The sequence below is a fragment of the Silurus aristotelis genome (assembly GCF_946808225.1).
Source record: "Silurus aristotelis genome assembly, chromosome: 16".
Taxonomy (NCBI): domain Eukaryota; kingdom Metazoa; phylum Chordata; class Actinopteri; order Siluriformes; family Siluridae; genus Silurus; species Silurus aristotelis.
This window is the reverse complement of record NC_139589.1, coordinates 2,057,261-2,084,791: the sequence shown is the minus strand read 5'-3', so window position 1 is coordinate 2,084,791 and position 27,531 is coordinate 2,057,261. Positions and strand designations below refer to the sequence as shown.

At 40.6% G+C, this 27,531-nt stretch overlaps 2 protein-coding genes and 1 long non-coding RNA gene across 3 annotated transcripts in view; 1 reads left to right on the top strand and 2 right to left on the bottom strand.

Annotated features, from left to right (window-relative positions):
• The first annotated feature begins 1,636 nt into the window (after positions 1 to 1,636).
• Positions 1,637 to 4,371, top strand: rbmx2 (RNA binding motif protein X-linked 2). The gene is made up of 6 exons (XM_083564431.1): positions 1,637 to 1,744; positions 1,937 to 2,052; positions 2,365 to 2,416; positions 2,819 to 2,948; positions 3,520 to 3,691; positions 3,815 to 4,371. Exons 1-6 carry the CDS (start codon positions 1,740 to 1,742, stop codon positions 4,246 to 4,248), a joined length of 909 nt encoding a protein of 302 aa, XP_083420557.1. The 5' UTR covers positions 1,637 to 1,739; the 3' UTR covers positions 4,249 to 4,371.
• Positions 4,372 to 4,378: 7 nt separating this feature from the next.
• Positions 4,379 to 27,531, bottom strand: part of LOC310738963 — a 97,434-nt gene continuing 74,281 nt past the window's right edge. Inside the window, exon 2 of the long non-coding RNA XR_014537196.1 lies at positions 4,379 to 4,923. This is a non-coding gene — a long non-coding RNA (uncharacterized lncRNA). The remainder of the gene's footprint in view (positions 4,924 to 27,531) is intronic.
• siah2l (seven in absentia homolog 2-like) lies at positions 5,846 to 27,329 on the bottom strand. The gene is made up of 2 exons (XM_083564421.1): positions 26,056 to 27,329; positions 5,846 to 8,596 (listed from the first exon to the last, which is right to left on the bottom strand). The coding sequence occupies exons 1-2, from the start codon at positions 26,497 to 26,499 to the stop codon at positions 8,045 to 8,047; spliced, it is 996 nt and encodes a 331-aa protein (XP_083420547.1). The 5' UTR covers positions 26,500 to 27,329; the 3' UTR covers positions 5,846 to 8,044.

Below are 27,531 nucleotides of genomic sequence, written 5' to 3'. Positions count from 1 at the left end.
AACTTCAGGTCCAATTATGTCCCTTTAAATCAGGGGTCGTAAGCTTTGTACGTATATTATAAAAAAGTCAAAATGGGATTTTTCAATTTATAAAATTAAAGAACAAATTTTTGGGGACTCCAGGTTTTTTTTTTTTTTTTTACATTTCGACATTTTGTATAAATACCGACATGTAAACCTTGTTTTTTTGGGGGTCATAGGGGAGATTTTCTATACACAGTACAATACATGAGACCCTTTTTTTTTTCTTTCCTGCATACTTTTTATTTTAAGAATTTTTAGTACCACGGTAGACTCTTGGTAGACTTTCCCTCATGCGCGTGGCAGCTTTGAATTGTATCTTGTAAAGGCGTATCTTTAGGTCCAATCATGTACCTTTAAATCAGGGGAATCCAACCTTTTATACAAATGTTATGAGAATACAGTGACTTTTAAGTTCATAAAATAAAATAAAAAGAAAAAAGAAACTTCATCACCACACACTGTTTGTCTGGCATCTTAATTATAATTTCACTGTTGTCTGCCATCACAAATATAATTATATAGTTCATAATTTATAAATAATAAATATAATTTGACAGTTATATAAATAACTGTCAAATAATATAAACAAACATTCACACTTTGTTTCATATATAGACAATTTAGAGTCATCAAAACACCTTCTGAAGCGTTTTGTCAAGAAAGAAGAAACGGGGGATCACAGCGCAAACCCACACGAACACTGGAGGATATCATCAGGATGGAACTGGGGAACAAGGAATAGTTTAATCTGAAGATACTTCCGAATTCAGTTGCAAGCTAACAATAATATTTTCATCTTAGATTTTGTTAAACCCATTCATCAGACAATGAAAGGTGGTAAGGCAGTGGTTAAGATGTTGGACTTCTCATCAGAAGGTTGTGAGTTCAAATCCCAGCACCATCGAACTGCTGGGCCCTTGAGCAAGGCTTGGAGCATCAAAAAACTCGGGTTTAATTTGATTTCTTGTCAAGTTTTAAGGGGTTTGTGTTCACTCAGGTACGAGCGCATTCGTGAGAACACGGTGAGATCAGGTGCTGATAATGGGATTTCGAGAAAACACTCAAGTTCCAGTTCATCTCAAAGATGTTTAGTGTGCTTTAGGAGGTCAGGGCTTTGTGCAGAATGCTCCAATTCTTCCCCTCCAACCTGGAACTAGAGGATTAATGAGATTAACTACTCAAATCTGTTTTCTGAGTAATGTTTGGACATGTGCAGAGGAGGGACATGGGGTATATCAGTAGGAGAACGCTGAGGATGGAGACACCACGAAGGAGGAAAAGAGGAAGATCAAGGAGGAGGTTTATGGATTTTGTGAGGGAAGACATACAGTTAGTTGGGTTGAAAGAGGCAGATGTCGAGGACAGGTGGGTATGGAGACGCTGTGGCGCCCCCTAATGGTAGCAGCAGGAAGTAGATGTATATATATATATATATATAGTACTTGGCCTTTTAGGACTTACAAAATGCTGTAGAACAAACGTAAAAATGTAGTATGTATGTATATATATATATATATATATATATATATATATATATATATATATATATATATATATATATATATATATATATATATATATATATATATATATATTAGTCGTTCCTTGGTACTTTAGAACACGCCCGACCTTGTTTCCACCCGGAATTAAATCATGATGCGCAGCTATTTTGAAATCGGCCGGCGGAAGTCCATGTGCAGGAAAATAAACTTAACATGAAGTAAGTCGCTGTTTCGTCCTATTTTATACAATTAAATGTTACAATAATGTATAACCTGATGTATAATGTTTGTAAAAAGAAATATCGCGTGTGCTGCTAGTTAGCTTAGCAAAAAGCTACTTAGCCATTACTGAGATCCTGTTGATGAAGCTAGCAGGCTAAGTGTTTATTTGTTTTGCTCTCTATATCCAGTCCGCTCACCAAAGTAAAGCTTATCAATGAACTGAATGAAAAAGAAGCTCATCTCGGCATTAAGGACTCGGTGTCATGGCATTCAGAGTACAAGGACAGCGCTTGGATTTTTATCGGTGAGAAAGAACAAAAATATCACATCATTTTACAAATACAACACCTTAAGATCTTCCCTGATCGCTCTCAACTCTTCATACGGGGTTCTACAGTGCACAAGAGCCTTTTTTTAGATGACTAACTATGTCTAAAGAAGTAACGTGTGTGTGTTAAAGTCTCCGAAAAATCCAGATGTTTTCCTTATCTGGGGTTTGAACTTATGACCTTCTGTTTCAAAGTCCCCCCTCCTCCTTCCTATAAAACACTGCAGATGAAGATTAAAAACCCACTTCTGAATTCCTTCTCATTTCTCCCTTCATCGTAACCTGCAGGTGGATTTCCGTACGAGCTGACAGAAGGAGACATCATCTGCGTTTTCTCACAGTACGTCCACTTTGATCTTTTTATTTTTTTAAACACCATTTCCTCATCCACATACTTCTCTTCATCCTCATTCTTCTCGTTATTGTCATTATCATCTTCATCCTCAATATTATCCTTATCCTGATTCTCATTATCCATGTCATCCTCATCATCCTAATCCTCCTCCTCATTATCATCTTACTCATCATCCTCATCCTCATTATCCTATTCATCCTCCTTCTCATCATCATTATCCTCTTACTCATCCTCATCATCCTCCTTCTAATTCTCATTATCCTCATCATCCTTCTCATCATCATTATCCTCTTCCTCATTATCATCCACATTCTTATTATCCTCATCATCATTCCTATAATCCTGATCCCCGTTAACTCTGTGTTCTGCGTCTTTTCTTCATGCCAGGTACGGTGAGATTGCCAACATCAACCTGGTGAGGGATAAGAAGACGGGGAAGTCGAAGGGGTTTTGCTTTCTGTGCTACGAGGATCAAAGAAGTACGATTTTGGCTGTGGATAACTTTAATGGCATAAAGGTATAAAACTGAATAATCCTCTTTGTGTAATGAAGGAACGCTGCGTTTTTGATGTTTTTAAAGATGTACTTTTACTGATGTATTTATAATCATGTTACAGAGCATTCATAAGGCCTACTAGTTATAATTAGTTATAAATTATATAACATATAGGGTTGTAGCTGTCTGTTGTTTACGATTCTGAGCAGTCAAACTGCACATTTGTTCTTTAAAATAATTAAATAGAAATAATTTTAAAAAGCTGCACAATTTGTTTTTTTACAGCATTAAGGTCAAAGATTTTTTTTTTTTAAGCTGTATGAGATCTTTAGATGTTTCCCAGAAAACAAAATGGTAATGGTGGAGCAGATCGGACAACACGTGTATTAAAGCATCTGGATCGGACCGCATGATCGATCGATCTCTCTCTCTCTCTGTCCTCCGTTCTTTCTCTCGAGCTCCTCGTGTGTGTTTCATGTCGTGATATCGGCTTTAAATTTCATTCTTAATCGTCTTTTTTTTTAAAAAGTCTTAAATTTGACTTGTGACGTCGTGCGTCTGTTTTCCCGCCTCTTCACGTTTTCCTCTGCAGATCAAAGGCAGGACGATACGCGTGGATCACGTGTCTAATTACCGCCCGCCCAAAGATTCGGAGGACATCGACGATGTCACCAGACGGCTCCGGGAGGAAGGCTGTGCCCCCAAGGTGGCGCCGTCATCAGAGTTGGAGCTGGAACTCCTTCCATTAAAGAAACCAAAAAAGGGTAAACTGTGTGTGTGTGTGTGTGTGCGTGTGAGAGAGAGAGAGAGAGAGAGAGAGAGATCGATCGATCATGCGGTCCGATCCAGATGCTTTAATACACGTGTTGTCCGATCTGCTCCACCAGACAAAAAAGAAAAGAAGAAAAAAAAGGAGAAAAAGGAAAAGAAAAAAGACTCGAAAGAGGAAAAGCGTGCGCAGAGAGACTCTGCCGCGAAGGTGAAGAAGGAAAGAGAGGATGCCGGCTATGAGAAATACGTCCTGAAGGGGGCGCATGAGTCCAGAGGCCAAGACACTAGGATCACAAGGGAAAGAACGGAGGATCGAAGGAGAGGAGAAAGGGAGAGGAGCAGGGAGGAAAAGGAGGAGGAGGAAAGAAGGACTGGGAAGGGTCGAGATGAGCAGCGTCCACGTGAGGACAGAGAGAGAGGACGAGAAGGCGAAAGAGATAGCGAGAGAGACAGAACGAAGGAGAGACACCGAGAAAGAGATGGAGAAAAAGAACGAGACGGAGATAGACACAGAGAGAAATGGAGAGACCGGGAATACAGACGCAACTAAAATAAGGATGCTGTTTATTGTTGTTGTTGTTTTTTTTTTTTTCTTTTAGTCTCCACCCCCTTTGAGTGTTGTGATGTCACAATGTGTTTTAAATATTGAAGGTAATTAAAGATACTCACAGACTCTCGTGTCTCGTCTCCTTTGACATATAAATATTTTTATTATATTGATACAAATCATACCAGTGATACAAAAAGCAAAATAGATTTATGGTACTAGTACAGAAATTACCCCCAAAACCCACAAATGCCCCCTAAAAAAAAAAAAAAGTGGTACTGTTTTTATAGAACTATTGATCAAATAGTAATTTTTTTTTATTTATTTATAAAAGAAAAATCAAAAACCAGACGATGTGCACGTTAACATCTCATACCTGCTCAACAGGAATCATCACAATCAAATAATCTCTATAATCACATGATCAGTGGAGAAAGAAAAACGAAGCAAAGCGACAGAACACCACTGCATAAAAAGAGCGAAGAATCTGCAACCAACCTTTCCTACCATGTGCTTCTTTCCACAAACTCTTACCACCAAGGTGGATGCAGGAGCAGAAGATTTATTCCGTGAAGATCTGCTGTCCATGGGTTGGAGTGGAAGCTCTCCTGCTATAGAGCTCCAACCCTATTGAACACCTTTGGGATGAATATGAACGCTGACTGCACCCCCAGGAACCTCCTCACCTTCTCATCTACATTACTACCTGACTTTATTAACACACATCCTTGTGGTTGAACGAATCTCAATGAAATCTGGTGGATCACAAATGGGGACTTGATGTGGAACGAGATGTTTAAAAAGAAGCAGGAAGTGTCCACAAACTTTTGACCATACAGCGTATTAAGGCATAAACCGGAAAGATTTTTTTTCTCTTTAAACAGGACGAGATTTACAACATCGAACCTGACCATCAAAAATAGTTGGGGACGGACGATACGATACGACGGTATATAATTAATATATTTTTTCGTAAATAATAATATTTTATTAATAATAATTAATATTTTTTTTTTCGTAAATATTACGACAAAAAAAAAAAATGCATTTCTTTTTACAATTTAAAATGACACTTTTTTTTTACGGTTTATTTTTATTTTATTTTTTTTATCAAGCACTAATTAATTTTTTAGATGTTTATCAATTAATTATTGAATTAATTATAAAAGCAGAGGCAAAATGTATAAACTATTATTTTAGTTTGGTTCTAGAAGGTTCTGAGGATAATTAATAAATTCTATAAATATATATAAATTAATTAGTATTATTTTTTTTTATTGCTTTTATGCATTGAATTATAGTTTTTTATTTTTTTTATTTGTGTCCTACAAGGTTCCGATCTGGGACCCTTTACATTATCGCCATCTGTGACATCTTAAGGTCGCCTCGGTTCACCACGTCTGCCGATTCGATAAACGCGAAAGACTCTCTCGCCTTCAGGGAAACATCTCACTGTTATTCTAAAGCAGGTTTAAAAACCAGGAATGATTTTTTTCCCTCTTATTAGTTTAAAATTTCAGCCGGATTGGAACAAAGCGAGCAGCAGTGACGTGTTCACGATGTAAAAGATTGTTTAACGACAAAGAAAGGATGAAGTCACTTTATTTTTTAATCATCTCGTATTGCGTCATCACATTACTGCTCTCCTATTGGTAGATTCCAGAAGAGCGTCTTATACACATTTCTCTCGTTTCTGCGACCTCGTTATGGCCGATGGCGAGCAGGACGTGGTGTTCAGACTAGCAAGCGTTTATTTTATATGTACAATCGGATAGCACATCAGATACACAGTATGGCCAAAAGTATCAGGACACCTGACTTCCATATGTGGCTCGTCCCCAAACACAAATTGTATCAGACGTATTTGGAGTCTGCATCAAAATCTTTTCTTCTCGTAAACTAAGAAACCCAGACCTTTTCCATTCGTCTATGTATAGCTCACGGAAAGAAAACGAAATACAAGCTAGCGAAGCCGGATTTTCATTTGGTGGAGTTGCGATAGACAGCAATTAAAAAACGTTAATTACACGTCCGTTTGGAGAAAGTGTTAGGGCTGGGATTGTGATAAATTGTTTGATAGTATACTTTTTCCCGGGAAGGAAAATGAATAAATAAATATTTACGATTTTATTTTCACACGTATTTATTATCGGTATCCGTTCATTTATTATTGGTAATAAAATTTTTATCAAGTTATTGATTTAGTCGTTAAATAATCATTATTGAGTGTTCAGTCAGGGATTCTCAGCCGTTTAGCATAGCCGCGAGTTTCCTGAACGTCCAGAAGAAAAGAAAAAAAGCTTCCACTCTCTTATTACCAGTCATCCTGTCTGATGAGGATATCAGGTTACCATGACAACCGGGTATAAAAAGAAACCTGACTCTAAGATTTTAAGATTCGATTCTAAGACGACGCCTGAAAAAACAAATGGAAAGTGGACAAAAAAAGAGAAGAGACAATTAAAAGATCAACACTTACATATTAAATAATTGCAACAAAAAGAGAAGTCCTGAAGAAATCTGGCTTTTGTAAAAGCAAAGACCGCCAGGGTCTGGAGAGAGTCCACTTACTTAGACATGTTTGAAATCAGAGGTATTTGTGTAGAGATTTGGATTTTTTTCCCCCCACCATCATCTCAGCTCCTGCTGTAGTTCTGAAGGTTGTGTTTTTTTTTTTAACCTATAATGCCGTTATATATGAATAAGGCTTTTGGAAAATTCTGGATTACAGACCTGAATTTCAGACCTGTTGGGGGTTGTGTATTAATAAGGTGCTGAAAACTTAATGTTAGATACGTGTGTGTAAAAAAAAAAAAAAAAAAAAAAAAAAAAAGTTTTTTTTTCTTTATCCTTTTTTTTTTTTTTTTTAAAGCAGGAGCACTAATCATGCTAGACGAAAACAAGCCATTTCAAGAGACATAAGAGCAGATGATTTCCTGTTGTGTAAATATTTACAAATCTTGATCGTTAAAAAAAACAAACAAACAAAAAAAACCCGCAGGTAATCCTGAAACCCTGAACTGCTCCCGATGCTGAGGTTTACATGCAGTCATCAGGAACCGGATTACCGTTGCCCCCAGATTACCCCAGTTCAAAACATTTAGCAGTTTAAAACAAATAAACAACAAAACATTCAAGTATGAAGACTGAAACGTACAGTATATGAGGATTTATTTCAGCGAAATCTGGTATTAGCATTAAAAAAAAAGGGGGGGTGGAGACAAAACTGGCTGTATTTATTTCGCTTGATTAACTATTTCGAAAACCTTGGCTCTGGAGGATCTGGAGAAAGGCTCTGCAGGGGGATCGTAGAGAAATCCCACTGTCAGATCATCAACGTCGCTCAAGTTTCACTCATGATCATGTGGTGGTTGGTGGTGAGATGTTTCTGAAATCTGAGAAAGAAGTCATGCATTTTGCCTGCCAGACCAGAGGGGGGCGCTCACAAGTGCTGTCAAGTTACCTTTATTCCCGCCGTGTAGACCACATTTCGAGCATCTGTACAGTCGTGATACGGTTTTGGAAGTCAGTGCAAATATTTCACATCACGTGTGTTTTTGTTAAGCAGCCGTGCTCGGATTTCCCCAAGAACCCCCCCACCGATGGACCAAAGCATACGGAGTCTCGGCTGTGGACCTCCAGGTGTACACGAGGCCACGTTCCTGTACGCCGCTCGTGGACCGGAGGTGTTGAACCGCTCTCTCGTGAGGAACAATTGTTGCAAAGACATTTACACACTCGACCCTCGGCGGTGTCGAGCTACAACGTTCAGTCCCTGGAAAACGGTATCCTGTGCACCTCAGCACATGGAGATGGTGACGTTGATGCCCAGGTTTCCGTTGTCAGCAAACAGGTGGGCGATGGAGGTGTCGAAGACGAGGCAGTCGCTGTTCATGATCGCTGCTGCTACACCGTCGTGAATGGACCGTGGCGTGGCTTCCCACGTGAGCCGTCTGCGGTTGCCGTTCAGCTCGAGACGGTAGGCGAAGTTTTCGGCTTGTTTGCGAGTGCCAATGAGGAGCACGATGGCGAAGAACTGCTGGTGGCCCTCGTACTTCTCCTGCTTCTCCAGCACCAGCATGAAATGGTGTCCGAAGCAGGACTGCATCATGACCCAGTCCACGGCGCCAGGCAGGTTGATGTCTGTCGCCAGGAAGACGATGTCCTCGCCTTGAAGCGTGGTGATGGATTTGTGGGCGTGCATGAGGTGAGGCATGACTGCCTCCAGGGAACCTTGCCATTTGCAAGACGCACCTGGGCAGGGGCAGGTGTAGGGGCGGAACTCGCACACCTCCTCGTGCTCCGGCTTCTCGCTGTGGTGCAGCGATAGCAGGCAACCTGCCGATGCATACTACAGAGAGGGAGAAGAAGGAGGCACATTAGAACTGGGATCATACGCTACATCTGGAATATACTTGCGTTCATATACAGATCATATGCCAGACGGCTGCTGTGGGGATCGTGTTCTCTTTCGAAGGGTGCTATGCCTCTGTATGAAATTAAACTAAAAATTACAGTATAAATCACATAACCCTCATGTAGAATTCGAACCTTCCAAAAAGTCTGACTTACAAAACCAATCTTCTGGATATACTAAATTAATAAAAATTGGGGGGGTGTAACGATACACAAACTTCACGGTTCGGGACGTGTAACCACGGGTTTTAATTCATGCTTCTGCTACATTTCAGTACAGTTCGAGGGAGGGGATTTCCTGTCTTTTTTTTTATATTAACGTCGTTTATTATTATTATTATTATTATTACCACCATTTGTGAACAAAATCTTTCCACAATTTCAAATAAACCGATTGGTTTTAATAAAAAAATTTTTTTTTAAATAAAATAGAATAAATCAAATGAATGCAATACACTTTTTTATAACCGATTATATAATTGGCACAAACTAAATCGATTCAATAAAATTAAATAAACGAATAAAATATGAATAGTTATCATTTGTTAGACCCCATTTGGTTAATTGTGTATATTTAAGTTTTACGCAAAAATCCTATTTATTTAAAAATAATTTAACAAATGAATACGTTTAAGAAACAGAAAATATTCGTTTCTTTATTTTTTCATACATGAATTAATTACTTCCATCCTTCATTGGTTCATTCTCTTAAAATCGGAGTTGTAGAGATAAAGGTTACAACCAGTGCTAAGGGAGCCGAGAAGAAAGACGGGCCCATAAATTAGTTAAAGTGCCAGTATATCGGTAGGTTCCTGTGTGCTACATCCTACACCACATCGGAGTCTCGCACGAACTGGGTCATGGAAGGTCAGCTCCTTATCTTCTAAATGTAGGAAGCATTGTTAAAAAACTGTAGAAGAGGGATAGACCAGGGCAATCACCTGAAGATGAATTATGCTGGTGGATAGCAGGGCTCTTTCCTTAATTATTATAGCGGGAAGGACCGGTGAATGTCGGATATGACGCAAGGAAACGCTGTCTGACTTTACAACAGCCCCCCAACCAAGGTCACACTGCACATTACAGGCAACAACAACTACGGGATTGGATTCGAGTATCAACAAATACTATCAAGTAAATCCGACACTACCCTGATAACTGGACCTGTATTTTCTCATCAGCTTAGCAGGGTTTTAGTGAACACTAAATTCAGTCTGGGGCGGATATTCAGTCTGGGGCGGTCATTTCCCTGTTGGTTGGTTATCCTCTTGTCTTTCTTTACACTCATCACTGAGCTGCCACCTCCCTGAACTACCCAATTCACCTACAAAGTATTGATGTGAAGATCGGATAATTTTAGCGAATTGGTTCTTTGAATTTCGTTCATCAAAATGAACGAATGCTGTTGGTTTTTTTGAGTCATTTAGTAAACATTTTTTCGAACAGAAATAATATAAACTGTCCGATTGTCTGTAAGCAGATCCACAACACGTCAACAAACACCAACTCTGAATTTAGTTCTAATAATGAAAACATGACAACGCAGCTTAGGACAAATTATGATAAACAAGATGTGTAGCTTCACCTCTCATATCTTCTGGTCCATGTCTTTAGTTTGTTTTGTCACGTGACTCCCATAATTATTGTAACAATTATGTCACCGATATATTGCGTTGTGTAGCGTCTGTTGGAGTCACGTGAGAAGACAACGAACGACTCAGAACAAAGGACTCAGGAGATGAACTGCTCGATTCTGTTTCCTGTACATGACCAGAGATTTTGCTCGTCCGGTAGAAAATAAACAAATCTCTATTTTTGAGACGACTCGTTTTTCTGAGTCACATTAAATACTCGTTTGAAATGAACGAATCGCTCATGAAGGAGGTTTTATTCCACCACATGTGAATAAACACAATTCCACAATGGTTTTAAAATGTCCACAGCTATGCTCCAAAATCTAGTGGAAAGCCCTGGGTTAGGTCTAACTTTTATGTCTCCCGGAGAGAAGAACAGGACACCTCAATCATCCTACAGGTTCCCAGTGTCTGCACCAGCATTTCCCAGAGATACCTCTTTCATCATCTGAATAACAAAAGAACCGTCCTATCTCAGGTCTTTTCTCCATCCAAATTCCTTGGAAAGTCAAGTCATCTCTTTAATCCTTTATGGATTCCTCAGCCACTTTGACTCGAACGATTTCGACGTCTTGGAGCTAAAAATCATTCCGGGGGCAATGTCATTTCCCCATCGGTTGGTTATCCTCTTATCTTTCTTTTTTTAATTAGAGAGAGAGAGCGAGACAGGATTTTGGGCAGTAATCCTGCGAGCAGTGTGTTGGTGATAAAACCTTCCTCCGTGTTTCTTTCTTTCTCTCTCTCTCTCTCTCTCTCTCTCTCTCTCTCTCTCACACTGACTTACTTCATCTGAGGATGAGAAGATACGAATGACAGGAATTAGCTCCTGTATGTGGGATGGAAAGTCTGAGCACCGATTGCAGATTGCTAAAACGATCAGCTTTCTGCAAAAATCCATACCGATAGTTTTTCCGGGCTTCCGCGTCACTGTCATTCCGAGAGCAGCCACTATAGGCGAATCACTGACGCCACGTGCTGTTCGTTTTTACGAGACTGCATGCTGCACGGAGAGAGCGCTACATTACATTCATTATTTATAATTTAATTAATTACATCATTATATTTATTGATTAATATATTCATATTTATTTCATTTAGTACACTTTCATGATTTACAGTACAGTAATTATTTTGTAATACAATTCAGTACTATTTTAAAGAGTGCTTTTTAGGTGAGGGAAAAAAAAAAAAAAAAACCACTAAAATAGTACTGAATTGTATTAAAATAGAAATTACTGTTGTAATCAACCATCTTTATTGTGGTAGCTCAGTGGTTATCTTCAGACCCCGACTCCCACCAAACCCTCTGTCTCCAACCAACACCATCATCCAGACCCCCGCACCTTCAATCTCCCCCACCCCCAGACCCCCTTTCCCTTCTCACTCCAACATGAGGTTCCTTCTAGCGATTTTATTTTAATTACTAAAGAGTCCAGGGCTCCGGGGACGCCTCCTCTCGGCATTCGCTTTCGTGTACCCTCGGACTTCGCCTTGTGAAGTCTGCGAGCTCGGCTACTAAATTATTGACGTTTTCCACGTTTCAGTTGCAAATCAGATCCCAGGAGGTCAGAAAACCAGAGTAGCCGTATACAGGGGTCAAACATGTTCCAGTCCGGACTGTTGCAAACAAAGTAAAATTCGGTTCTCCGTCTTTCCTTTAGGCTTCAAAAATGCTCTGAAACGTTCACTTACTTGAATTATATAAAAAAAAGAATAAAAGTGAGCTTTCATTCCCTCATTCCTTTCCTTTGTTTCTTTCATCCTTACGCTTCCTTTAATTCCTTATCTCGTCATCTTCCTTTTCTTACTTTGCTGATTATTTTCCTCCTTTCTTTTCCTCCTTCCTTTGTTTCCTCTTGTCCTTTCTTTCTTTTACCTTCATTCTGTCCTTGCTTCATTTTTTTCTTTTATCTCTTTGTATCCTTTTCTTCCTCACTTTCCGTTCTTTCCATTCTATCGTTTCTTGTCCTTTCTCGTCATCTCTTCTGTTTATTCCTTCTCTTCCTCCTTCCTTTGTGTCATTCTATTCTTTCCATCTTCCTTCTTTGCAATTACATTTCCTTTGCTTTATTTTGTCTTTTATTTATTTTACTTCCCTTCTTCCCATTACTTCTATTGTCTCTCGCTTATTTCCTTTAAACCATTTCTTCTCTCTTTACCACTTCTTTTCTTCCTTTCCTTGCTCTCTTTATTCCTTCATTTCAGCCCATCCGTTTCCTCCATATTTTAGTTTTCCTCTTTCCTTCCACACTTCCTTTAACTCTCCTTTTTCAGACGTTCGTAATCTCCTTCCCCGATTCCCTTATTTCTTCCATTCGCCCTTTGCCTTTCTTTCCTTCCTTTACTCCATTCTTTCCTACAGAAGTCAGTGAGACGTCAGCTGTGCATGTGTGTGTGTGTGTGTGTGTGTGCACGCACGCACGCAGAGTCAGGACTCATGAGAGAAAACCTGAACCAGTCGTCATGATATCATTACTGCCTTTTCTCCAATAACAGAAAGAGAGAAAGAGAGAAGGAAAAAAAAAAGAGAGAGAGATAAGGAGAAAAAAAAAAGAAATGGAGAGATCGAAAGATGGAAAAAGTGAGAAATAAAAGAGAAAAAAATTATATTTTAATTTGAAATAAAGAGGGATAGGATAAGAAAGAGAGAAAAAAGAGTCAGTATGGGGGGGGGCGGAGCAGGGCAGTATGGGGGGGGCAGAGCAGGGCAGTATGGGGGGGGGGGGGGGTCTCCTCAGGGAAGAGCTAGCTAATCTGGAATCAATGGCAATCGGGCTAAAAGTTTCAGATCTGAGGTAATCAGGTTAGAAGGTCTGGTTTGAAGGACACGGAATCCAAGCTCACACTCTTACAGAATTAGTCTCGTCCATCGTCCAACATGCTGAAAGGCTGCCCTGGTGCATCATGGGAAAATCACTCAGATTTAACATAAAATTCATTGTCCCATCACTGACCAGGACACTGTACTGGAACACTGGACTGATTTTTTTTTTTAAATCACATTATATAATAATAATAAATAAATAAATAAATAATTAATAGCTACACACAAAACTGTCGCTTTCTTTCACAAAATTCTAATATAATAAACATAATAAAATAAAATGAATTTTAAGACTCATACTGAGGCCAGACACCATTGAAATTTTTCTTATTTTATCTCAATTATCATAAATCCAGCTAAAAAATTATTTATATATTAAAAAAAGTAAAAAAATAAATGAATGTTCAAGTTATAATAATATTGCATATAAATAATTTTTTTATGTATTATTATTAAAAAAAAAAAATTTTTACTCTCTCTTGCATGGTGTTAAAACTTAAATGTGAAACATCCCTGGATGTGCTGATTTGTGTGGTGGACACTGTGATAACACAAAACCTCACAAAAGTCAGGAACCAACGAGAACATGATCCATGAAACCGATACAGCGGAGGAGAAAATGCTCAGATCGTACGCTGGATAGAAATATATATTCAGTTTTTCTGCTCTCGTCGGTTATGGATAATAAAATCTGATCTGATCAAACCCAAACAAGTCTTTATTTTTTTTAATTGAGGAAAGATAATAGACGAGTGATGGAAATGCGGAGGCGAAACAAACGCCAGCGATATTCTCCAAGTCAGTCGTCATAAAAGTGTGCAGTTGCTGCCCTAATTTTTACACTGTAAAAACCTCCGACTTCAAAAGCGTAAAGTTTTTTTGTTTTTTTCGCGAGCCTGTTTACATTTTAGTTCCAAACAATCCGAATTATTATTCAGATCTATTTCACGATCAATTTTTTCAAACCCCTGCAGTGATCCAGCTGTTACGCACCTGATAAATTTACACAGTAAAAAAACAAACCAAAAAAATTATAAAGTGGATCGGATATCAGAATCGGTAGATTAGACATCAGATTCTGTAATAAATGATTTTAAAAATTTTATAAATTTTTTTTTAATTTGTTTATCAATCTTTAAAACTTGAAACTGTTGAAATAATTTTTTTTATATATATATTTCAGATTTTTACAAAGTGATTTCTGAGAGAACGTTAAACTTTTGTTAAATTGTTTACCAACCTTATTAAAAAAATAATCAAAAGAAAGAAAAATGATATCAGATATTGGAAAGATTAAATGTTCAGTGTCAGAAAAAGGTTTCCTGACCCTATTTTTTTTAAATGATTTAGGATATCATATTATAAATCAGTTTTTGTACACCAAATATAAATACAAGAAGACAGATGTGTAAATAAAAAAATAAAAAAAAATTCTCTTTTTATAAAATAATAATAAAAAAAAAAAAGGAAAATTCTTCTGGAGTATAATGTTCGACTATTCAAATTAAACTATTATAATTTGACTCTTAATACTATAAATGTATTATTTTTTACAAGGCAAGTAATTTCGAGGGGAAGCTATAAATATTAGTTTTTTTTATAAAAAAAATTAAGTTTAAATTGTAATAATATGGGATATTTTGGGGGTGGAAAAAAATCTAATACAATTATTTAAATAGATTTTATTTTCTCATTAATCTACACTCAGTACCCCATCATGAGGAAGTAGAAGCTAAATAAAAGACATTTTTTTTTCCAAATGAAAAGAAAAAATGTCATTATTACATATAAATATTTAGACACTTTACTCAGTACTTAGTTGAAGTACCTTTAAAGCCTCGAGTCCCCTCAAGCTTTGGGGGATTTTCTGCCATTTTTCATGACAAAATGGCAAATCATATATATATATATATATAATAAAATGAAATGGCAATAAACACAAGACATTGACGTTCTTGCAAACGCGAAAGCAACTCTTCCCTGATAAACAACTTCATTTCTGCAAAGAAAACAATTCTAATATACTGTAAAAAAGTCAAACTGTGTACTTTTTACATTCCAGATGTAAAAACAGTAAAATTTCACAACCTGCATCCTTGTAAATCTTTTCAATCGGAATAATATTTCAACTCTCGGATCCCGTCGACCCGAAGAAGCGATGAAACAATGAACAGATCGTGAACAGGACCGTGTAAAGCCTGATTGTTGACGGTGTCTGATGTAATGATGTAACGCTCTGAGGGACGCCGTGTCCCCGGGGGTTCGTTACTCACCTCGCTATCAGCCAGAGGTTTGGTGGGACACACGGGACGGCCGGAGCTCGGGGCGCACACGCCATGCTGACCGTGCCAACCGAGCAAACACCGCCACTGAGAGAGCTCCTTCAGGAGCGGGAGGCAGGAGGCAGGACACAGCATTGTCTCACACACACACACACACACACACACACACACACACGACTATCACACTGAACTCGAAATCTGCGTCGGAAAATAGCTGATAATCCGGAGAAGAAATAAAACAACAGGAGCCTCAGCTGCTCAGAAACACTGCGCTCGCTCGAAGCGTTCCCACGTGTGTGTGTGTGTGTGTGTGTGTGTGTGTGTGTGTGTGTGTGTGTGTGTGTGTGTGTGTGTGTGAGACCGAGACGTAAATAATTACTCTGTCTTCTCTTCTTGCTTCCTCCCCGGCTGACAAAGACGTATCGAGTACTGTGAGGAGAAACCTTCAGAGGACATGCGTTTCTCCTCTACCGCCAAAACACAGCACACACACACACACACACACACACACTTAACCTATCATAAATCAATTTTCCTTCTCTTAAACACGGATTGTCATACTGACCTTTCCAGCTTTCTTAGAAATTCTCCTGAAAACACACACACACACACACACACACACACACACACACACACACACACACACACACACACACACACACACACACACAAAATCCCGAAAGCCTGATGAGAGCAACAGCTACACGTTAGCGTGAATCGTCACGGATAAACACACATTCACACACTCATTTGTCCTCTCTTACACACGCACACACGCACACACACACACACACACACACACTCCTTTCTTCTCGTCTCTGCGCTGAAATCTGGCGATCCGCCGGAGAAGAAAAACATTCTGGACTGCAGCACTGGCATTACGCTCGCACAAGATTGGAGGGGGTGAGGACGAAGAGGAGGAGTAGCGCCGTGCGAGTGTGTGTGCGTTTGCGCGAGTGAGTATGTGTGTGTGTGTGTCTCAGCAAGTGGTTCCCTCAGCATCACTTCCATTTTTAAATCCCTATATTTCTATACAGCCAAAAGTTTGTGGACACCTGACCATAAGGTTGCTACGTGCTTCTTTCTGAACATTCAATCCCACGTTTATTCTCCATTCGCTCCTATAATAAGCTCCACTCTTCTGAGAAGAAGTTTTTTTTTTGAAGAGAGAGAGAGGGTGGGGGGGGATTTGTGGAGATTTTGTTCAGCTACAAGGATGTGTGTTAGTAAAGTCAGGTACTGATGTAGGTGAGAAAGTGAGGAGTATTAAATGTATTCCAATATGAGATCTTCCACTTCAGCACATGTTTCAGATTGTCATTGCCACCAAGCAGTTCCTGACTCCACAGGAGATAATATTAATTCTCCTCCACCACACACAGCATGGGTTAAGTTCATGTTACCGGATCCGTTTGGTGGTACCAATTTGATGAAGAACCACATATGGCTGTTTGTACTCTCTGAGCTCCTGCTGCAGCTCTCCGATGCTGAAATATGTCGAGTCAGAACTTCTCCATCAGAGAAGGTCAGGAGGACAGGACGGCCGTGTGGAATGGTGTGTAAGCGCAACGCTGTAGGATGGTGAGGAACCTGCTGAGCTTTTCTCCTTTACATCAGCAAATACAGCGTTTGTGTGCCGGGTTTGAATTCAGACAGCAGAGATGATGTCTTTCCTTTTCATCCTTTCAAGATTTCCAAGATGCCTTTCGTTTCATCTTGGTGCCTGCAGCGGAGGCCAAGAGATCACGTGGTGAGGGCCAGCGCTGGCTTTTACCTCACTGATGGACACGGTGACTCCTGCTGCATTGTAAACACTTAAGCCACCGCTGCTGTGTTATTTACACACACACACACACACACACACACACACACACACACACACACACACACACACACACACACAGAGAGATATGCTCGACACCTCTTGGCTTCCCTGCAGTGGAAAAGGCATTCTATTTTTAGCCTCAGAGCGACTGGCAGCACAATCTCGAGGTTACAGTTAAAGGGGCTACGCTGGCATTTGCACTCGTTGTCTCCGTTTTTCGTCCCCGTTTCTGTCCCTGTCTCCCGTCACTCTCACCTGTCTGTGTCTAGTCCCTCTCTTCTTTCTCAGTCTCATGTCTCCGTCTTATGTCTGTGACCTGTTCCTCTCTCCTTTCTCAGTCTCCTGTCTCCGTCTCATGTCTGTGTCCTTTCCCTCTCTTCTTTCTCCGTCTCATGTTTGTGTCCTGTCCCTCTCTTCTTAGTTTCATACGTCTCTCTCGCTCACACACACACACACACACACACCCACCCCCGCGCGAGGTAGAGGGGTTGTGTACTAACATCCAGACAGCCTGTGGGTTTCAATTAGGCCTCCTTAATGAGAAATGGAAGATGCACTGGGGAGAGAAATGAAGCGCACGTTATGAAATGCTGATGCGTGTAGAATTCGCGCTCCACTGCCGAGATCGACCTACGCGGACCGTGCGGCATAACGATCCGATATCCAGATCAACAACGTTCACGTTGAGGTTTTAACTAGCGAGCTGTCGCTCAGTCGGGAACGTTCTTGGCGATGAAATGTGGAAATGAGTCGATCCACACAAGAATCTGAAACGAAATCTTTGACAAGACTTTCCTGCTTTTCCGATGTTAATATGAAGCCCTGCCCCCTCCCATTCAGCTCTTTTGCTTCGTCATGGTAAGCAAAAGCAAGCAGTTCCTGACCTTACAACTCCTCCCTTAATCTACAGAAACCAGAATTGACACTACCAACAAGCAGTTCCTGATCAAACAGCTCCACCAACATCTATAAACCAAAGCATGCCACTACCACTAGGAGGTACCATTACTACTCCTCCACTACCAGCCTTAACCAGGACCTGCCTCTGCCACTAAACAGTTCCAGACATGCTACGTATTTTTCAGTGCACCCACTCAACACCTTTAAAAATAAACTCCCTCCAACACACTAACCAGTGAACAAGTTTCAGAGCGCTGCATATTATTTACGACTCTCTTGGTGCGATCAATACCTGAGAGCAATCTAAAGTGCAGACGTTATCATGCGCATCATCATCATCATCATCATCCAGCTTCCAGGAAGCGCAGACTTCTGCCTGTAACAACCCACAAACCGAGCAGCCAGCTGTCAATCACACCAACGATCACTTCAAGGACTTGGGAGATGGGAAGAGAGTGGCAGCTCGCCAACACACACACACACACACACACACACCTCAAAGGCTAAACATGCGCATTGGTGCACGCATTCGGAAATTATTTTCACTTTCCCCAATGTCTCGGGCTTTAAGCGGAGCAGATGTTGGGGGAGGGGGGGGGGGGGGGTCCAATATAAAAAAAAAAATGAAATGAGCCCAATTAACTAAAAATGCAAAAAAAAGAAAAAAAAAAAAGTAGACAACATTTAAAATGTAAATCAATGCGAGCTGGAGATTTTGTATCTCGTTTTCAAGCCCACACAACCCACTCTCTATTTATTATCCAATTAATACCACTTTAGAAGCAGACGGACTTCAGACGAGTACAAAGAGTTTCCACGTGTCCACGGTTGAAAATAAATAAATAAATAAAATACACACAAAAAAAAACGGAACGATACTAATCTGCTGCGTGGGCACAGGAGCGCGGCTGAAGTTAACACGCTGCTGCAGGAAAACAATGCATATCTACGGACCAATCGGATTTCAGCTGCTGCGTGGGATCGAAGTGTTGATCCGATCGCAAAATCCCGACCGCTTCTGTTTGTTGAAACCCTCTAGAGGATGAACCTGAACACGTGTGCAGTGTGGAGAAAACCGAGATCATGTCATGCGATGAAGTTATGTGACCCCTTTAACTCGGGTCTCAGGTTACCCACGGCAACGAGTTCAAGTCTTCGTCTGTCTGTCTGTCTGTGTGTGTGGAGGAGGAGGAGGAGGAGGAGGAGGAGGAGGTGGTGGTGGTGGTGTGTGTGTGTGTGTGTGTGTGTGTGTGTGTGTGTGTGTGTGTGTGTGTGTGTGTGTGTGTGTTTTACACAGTCTTTATACAGTCACAGTTCTAGCTCACCCGGTTTCCCTGTTCGGATGCTGAATACAGACTACTGCCACCTGCTGGATGGGAGAGTTCTGCTCTCTAACGCAAGCGCAGAACGTACACGCATGGTTCAGTGTGTCAGATGTTCCTGCCTAATAATAATCATAAGCCGAAGCTGATTTATTTAAAAAAATGCCCCAAAATCATCCTGATTAATCGGCAGACATCTAATTGTACGTCTCTCTCTCTCTTACTCACTGTGTCTGTTTATCTGTCCATCTCTCTTTGTGCCTGTCTATTTGTCTGTCTCTCTCTGTCTATCGCTCTTTGTGTCTGTATATCTCCGTGTCTGTCCATCTCTCTTTGTGTCTGTCTATTTGTCGGTCTCTCTCTGTCTATCGCTCTTTGTGTCTGTATATCTCCGTGTCTGTCCAACCCCTAATTGTGTCTGTATATCTGCCCGTCTCTCTCTCGCGCGCTCTCTCTGTGTGTTTGTCCATCTTCCTCTCTCTTCCTCTTTCTGTCCATCTATCATTATCTCCCTTCTCCCTCGTGTTCTTTTTGTCGGTCTGCCATTATCTCCCCCTCCCTCTTTCAGGAGCCATCGAGAGCCACAATTCTCTGTGATTTCTGCCTCCACCTGCACCGTTTTAGGCTCCATCACTCAAAATGGTTTCAGATTAATAGAGATCCTTTAACACAACAGGCAGCAGGTCCACGCACAGTTGGCCATGAGAGAGAGAGAGAGAGAGAGAGAGAGAGAGAGAGAGAGAGAGAGAGAGAGAGAGAGAGAGAGAGAGAGAGAGAGAGAGAGAGAGAGAGAGAGAGAGAGAACAACAGCCAATTGACAGGGCCATTAATTAAAATCAGCTTCCTTTCAAGCTTCTGTTCCACAATGTTGAAGAGGTGATCGTGTGGGAGAATACGGGTACGGGGAAGACATTAAGGAAGCACCTGAGTGCAGACCTTTTTATTTTAATCTACTAAAAAAAAAATATAAAAAAATAAATAAATAAAAAAAGTGTTTCAACTGAGTTTCTGTTCAATTAAAAAATAAATAAATAAATAAATAAAAAAATAAGAGGAAAGTGGCAGGTGCAACTTTAATATATTATAATATAATTTAATATAATATATAATTTAATATAATATTTTAATACCACTAGTCCCTCTAGTTCTTGAAACTGCCATAATTTATTCTGATAAATCTCTCATAATAAAAATCATAAAATAAATCTTTCAGAAAAAAAAAATAATAATAATATAAATAAAAAAAAAAGCACCTATGACGTGGCCCACAGTATTGGGACTAATGTGGTTCTTCCTCGGTGGTCTTTGGATTTGGTAGCATGAACTTTTTCCTCCATATGAACTAGGAGACCCAAACCTGTTCCAGCATGGCAATGCCCCTGTACACAAAGCCATCTCTATGAAGATATGGGTTGGAGTGAAAGATCTCCTGCTATAGAGCTCCAGACCTATAAAACACTTATAGGATGAATGTGAATGCTGACTGCACTCCAGACCTCTTCACCTTCTCATCTCCATCAGTATCGTTTTGTGGAATAAGCACAAATCTCCACAAGCACAATGAGGACTAAATGTGGAATGGGATGTTCAGAAAGCCCATCATCTTATGGTCAGGTGTGCACAAACTTTTTGGGATACATATGAATGAAGGTAAATATTGACTGCACCCCAGGTTTCCTCACCTTCTCACCTGACTTTACTAACACCCTTGTGGCTGAATGAATCTTCACAAAAAATTTCGTGGCACATCTTCCCAAAAGAGTGGAGGTTCATATGAGAGTAAATGGAGACTAAATGTGGAACATGATAGAGGATTTAACCTTCTCAGGTCCTGAGACTAAATGCTTCATTACTGCCGTTTGGTCGAGGTGTTTAATGCAAAGCTCTGGCTGCAGGAACTGGATTGTTGAGAAGCTCCATTCGGCTATAGAGGATCTCAGCGATCCCCGTCGGAGCTAACGCGTAGAGTGTGAGGAACTGAGGTGCACACACGCACACACACAGTGCTGGAGGTCAATACATTTTGCCGCAATCTGCTCAGCGCACACCAGGGATAAACAGGGTCACCCCGCAATGACGACGATGATGGTATCGATGTTTTTTTAACTCTTTAACCCTGAAACAATACTCAATTTCAATTCATAAGGCAGCAATTCGAAATCATTAGCCTCCAGTTATGAGGTACTGCACGGAGAGCGCTATATTATATTTATTTAGAATTTTTATTTATCGATAAATTCATATTTATTTAATTTTGCACGTTTTTATTTAAAAATCCATCGGTTGACCTCTATTGATTAACGCAGCCTAATTATTTGGTAGATTCACCCACCAACCATAAGTGAGTAAAATCTTTCGATCTTAATCCCAAAGAATATGAGAAGAATTGTCATGACGTTAATAACGCTCTGTTAATGGGCGATATCTAATCTAATCTGATTGGGAGGATTATCTTGCATTGGGAGGTAAATAATAACATTTAAAGTCATAATAAAATCCACACAATAATACTGGTAGTCGCTCCAATTCCGAGATATTTTCCATCACAGACCCGACCCCCATTAAAGAAAGGAAACATGTGGCCCTCATGGAAATACGTCTCGGGACCCCTGCACTAAATTTACCTTACCTGCAACATACTGAAACTGGAACGCTGACACACACACACACACACACACACACACACACACACACACACACACACACCCCTGTGGCTTCACCATCGGCGAGCGATTTGCCCTGCAGGCAACTCATCTGTGAAATTAATTACGGCCGAGGAGAATCGAGAGCTCAGAGATTTTATGAGAGAAAAGTCGTGATTGGATAGAGAGCGCAGGAACAAAAGTGCTGAGGGCACGGTGTTAAAAATGGGCTTTTGATCCAGCTCATGCGGAAATACATTACAGGTTCTCTCATTAATCTCCCTCTGTGTGCGTATGTGAGAGAGAGAGAGAGAGAGAGAGAGAGAGAGAGAGAGAGAGACGAGCTCTCAGGTGAGACCTGCGAGCTTCTCAGATTGACGCGAAAAGCCGTGCGTCTACAGCGAGGACAGACGAAGCATGCGTTACGACCAGACAGCTCGTGTCCTTATCTGAAGCGTCCTGCTTCTCATGTAGCATCACATAATCCGAAAATGAGCGTTAATTCTACTACTTCTACTATCGTCATTTTTAAAGGAATGAGATATTTACAGATATTTAACAAAGAGAAAAAAAAAAAAAAAAAATCTATGTAACATAAGGAGTCTCCATTTTGGCCACTTCACAAACACGCCTTTGTAGAGCAAAAAAGATTAAATAAAACCAGACGTTCTTTTCCTGATGTGTCTGTAGGAAGTTACAGCTCTACCTCTGCCATGTTAATCTGTATTCTGTAAATCTCAGGACACGCCTCGTAGTGTTGACACGTCATATTCACGTAGAAGCAGCGGTGAACAGATTAACGACGAGAAATTAATCTACATATCAAATATTGTTCACAAATTATTGGTCACTTTCTAAACGATCTATTAATAATTATCTATTAATTAATGCTCCCATACAAATTATTCAGATAAAGCGTTTTTTACCGATGCAAATGACTAAATATATATATAAAAAATATTATAAAATGTATTTAATGTATTTATATATTTCCTTTACATGTATATATAAATAAACGTATTTATTTGTATGTAAACGCTCTCTGAATGCCCTGTGTGTATACACATAAAGCGGGCTCAGGGTTTAACCCCTATACTCTGCACCTGTATGTAGGTGAAACTCGTAATCACAGGTTTGTGTTGTGTAAAGTTTCCTATGAATCGTGGCTCCACATGATTCAGGTTTGTTTGTTTTCTTGCTGTTGATTAACACAAACCGGATCTTAGAAATTCTAATTTAACATTATATTATTATTATACATTATTTATGGACAAGTTGTTGGACACCTGACCATAAGATCACTACGTGCTTTCTGTACAACCGATTCTATGTTTATAAAAACCTCCACTCCTCTGGGAATGTTCTAGATTTTGAAGTGTGCTTGTGGAGACTCATTCAGCCACAAGGTAGTGATTGAGGTGAGAAGGTGAGAAGGCCTAGGGTGTAGTCAGAATTCACATTCATCCCAAAAGGTGTTCAATAGGGTTGGAGCTCTATAGCAGATTTTCCACTGCAAACCATGTGAAGCAGATCTTCATGGAGCTGGCTTTGTGCACAGGAGCAGTGTCATGCTGGAACAAGGTTTGGGTCTCCTGATCGTTCTATAGAATTGTATGATTTTGTGGTAAACGTTTGAAGAACTGGTCTGGTCTCTCAATACTTTTTGGTCATATGATGCATCAATTACGACCACTTTTGAACAGAATCACGTTATTCGCATAGACCAAGTACTGCATTCCACAGAAACAAGTTCTGGCTTTCACAATTCATGTCAAACTGTACCAAGCTTTTTCTCCAAACACGATAAAAACAAACCCCAAAGAAGTGTTTATTAGAAAAAGTTATGCGATGAAAGCATTGCATTTAATCCTTGAAAAGGCAAACCGAGTTCACAATCGAGTTCCTGAACCGGACGTCCAACCAGTCAAATAACGGATAATAACCTCAATCGTGTTATCAAGACAACTCAAAACACGTTCCTTACAACAACTATTTATTCGGTTCCATGTATAAGATACGCATCAGTTTATCATTCTGAAATTCCCTGGGCGTTCCCGTTGTAGCATCGCCGTCAGTTCAGGTGGTATCCATATCAACATCTACACAACAACAGGCTCCGAACACACACACTCGTGCATGGGAATAACAGCCGAGACACTGTGGGCTTTGAGACCACCTCAGAACTGCAGCAGCAAATCCGATTTATTTTTCCAATCTGATTTTTTTTAGGCTGAAAGCCTGTGCTGGAAACATCCAAATCAAATCTGGTCTTCAAACTCATTCACTTGGTGATAAATCTGTCCATCCTTTTTGTGTTGTTCCTGTCACAAAGCAAAGCTCTGACCTGGGACTATAGAAGACACCACACATGTGAGATGAGGATGGAATTTCGAGTTTCGTTTCATGGTCACGTTTGCCAAAATTCTTAGAAATACCTGGTTTCTAAGAGCCCTGGTTATTCCTAGAAGTCCAAAAAGTCTTATTTTTTTTTTAAAAGACGCCTCTGGATCGCCTCTCGCAGTCGAAAATATCAACAACAACGCAGTTATCAAGCTGAAAGGTTTGTAAACGGTAGTACAGTTTCTAGTTTCGGTAACAATTCCTGTTCAGGTACACAAACAAAATGAAGATCTAAATTCAACTCTTAAAAAAATGTAGCTGTTTCTATAAACGTAGATATTTTTACCCCTCAGCTGAGGTCACCATGGTTCACATGCATTTCTGACAGGAACTTTGCAACAGAAATAATTCTGTATACAAGACACAATGTCTGCATTTACACTTTTTATTTTCAAACTCTCCAATCTGCTGCTTTTACTTCTCCAATAAAAAGGCTTCATGGGGCAGCGTGATTCCTGTCTCCACTTATTATTGTAGTTCATATTTTGTCCTCTAAGGGCAATAAAAAGAAAGAACACCACTGTATCTAAATGGAACAATGCGTAGCCTCAAGGCAACATCTGTGAACACCAGTCAAACATCATCTTTTTTTTAAAAGAGAAGAATTTCAATGGCATTTAAATATTACAAGGTAAAAAGTTCTTCCCAAGTCCAGCCTGACCCGCATAAGGCCACCATGGGTATTAATAAATAGAAATAATTCTGTACATTAGACACAAGGTCTGCATTTACACCTTGATTTTTCAAAATGTTCTATCTGCTGCTGATCCTCCTGCACCCACAAGGATTCTAGATAAAGCCTGGGGCAGCATGAGTCCTGTCCCAAAGGGACACAGCTTAGTATTGCAGTTCCTGTTTTGTCCACTAGGATCAAAAATTAAATTACATAAAAATGAAAAATATCAATTCATCAATTTTTAAAAAAGAGAGAATTAGTATTTTAATGCCATTCAAAGGTTTCAAAGCAACAAGTTCTGCCTAAGAGTCTTCCCTAACAGATCAACATCAACGAGGAAACACTACCTGAGGCTGAGCATCACGATCAGCTTACAGAGTCCCATGGCAGCACTGAGAAGATACAAGTTTAATGCAAGCAGGGATGCAATCATACGTTACAGAAGAACATCATCCACACGACTTTAAAATCACAACACGTAGATACAGTGTGACAGGGATCCGAATCCCTGTGATACCAAATGATCTGGTTTTATGACTAATTCTGAACTCCTTCAAAGCAACAGTGTAGTGACTGTGAGAAATATATCTGTATCATGATCTCCAGGATCTGAGTAGATTATGTTTCTGTACACTAATGAAACTATGTCAGGTGTATCCTCATGTGTTCTGCACATGTGTCTCAGGAGATGATTGTGCTAAGAACATGGAACGACCTCGTGCTGCCTCTATATGTTGTGGATCATCTGGAAATTTTGCTCAGCAGGAGTTTCTGGAGCACTAATGAAGAGCAAAGTTCACTCTGGAGTGAGGACACACCTGTAGGATCGAGTGGAAGAACATCATAAATACGGTGGTGGTGGGGTGTCTTCCATTGCTCCAGCTCTTACCTTACAAGGAAACGGCAGCGTGGACGCGACCTTCTCCATGGCCAGATTCCGGATGCTCGGGGTGAGCGGGCCGCGGCATGTCGGGCAGCAGCTAAGCTTCTGCCGGCACTGGTTGCAGACCAGGTGTCCGGCCTGACACTGCAGGATCGGCGGCAGCACGTAGTCGAAACACACGGGACACTCGAACAACGCGGTGAGCTCCGCGGACTGTCCGGCCAGGGCGGAGTGCGGCAGGGCCACGGTTGCCACCGCGGGGACCGAGCCAGCCACTGAGCCCGACAGGGCGCCTGCCGCTGCTGTAGCGCTGGTGGCTCCTACTCCTACTCCTGCTCCAACTCCACTACCTCCAACGCCACCGCCTCCCGAGCCTCCGTGCTTGTTTCCTCCCGCTTTGCCTGCTCCGAGTCCTCCGGCCGCACCACCCGCGGAGGACGGACGGCTCATGGCGGAGCGGTTAAGCGCGACCAGAACGCGTTAGAACGGCGTGTTTATATACACATATGAGCGCTCCGGTGGCGTCTACCGCAGGTTTTTCCGTCGCGAAGTTCCACCTCAAACCCCCGCGGAAGCAACATGGCCGCTACGGCGTGAGACCGAGGACGCAGCGCTGTTTGACGCGGTTTCCGCGTGACGGCATAACTTCCAGCCAATCGGTGCAGGCCACGTCACAAGTCTGTACGCACTAAGACGGGAGCGTGGAGTAGGAAGGAACTTGCACTCATTTGATGGCTGATGTTCTTCATGGAGTTTTTCCAACAAAGTTCTCACACCGAATATTGTTTCCTTTCACTGTACTCTAAAACGCTCCAAAGCGGACAATCCTTTGCACAATGCAAACTCCATGGCTGGATAAGGTTGGAGGAACTCATGCTCTTCCTGCACAGAGCAGGAACTTCAACCTCACCGTACAAATCCGGAACTGGAACACTGAGTGAACCCAGTTTATCAGCACCTGATCTCAAAAATACTAGATCTTTACACACGTTTAAGAAGAAACTCGCCCATATGATGGATGTTCTTCTTAAAGATCTTCCCACAAAGTTCTGACACCTGCATACGAGTGCAAAGATCTAGCAGAACGGCTTCCCAAAAAGAGTTCTTATCAGAACAGGAAAATGGGGAATAAATCAGGAACGGAATGTTTAAAAAGTGTCTAATCAAGATGCTGAGATGAACACCTGGGTATTCTTGAAATTATTCAACCAGCAATCTGTATCAGTCACCCCACACCAATAAAAAAGAAAGATATTACAGCAAAATTCTTTCCTCACATATTCCAGCTTGTTAGAATGAGCCATGATGCAGCATGCCTGGAGCAGAAAGCGTTATAAATACACAAATCTTATGGTCAGGTGTCCACAAACCTTTGCCCATATAGTGCATCTCTCCACAAGGAAAAAAAAAGTATGTATCAAAAAATATCAAATGAAAAGGTTTGATGTTATAATAATAGATATTATTCCAATATTTATTGAA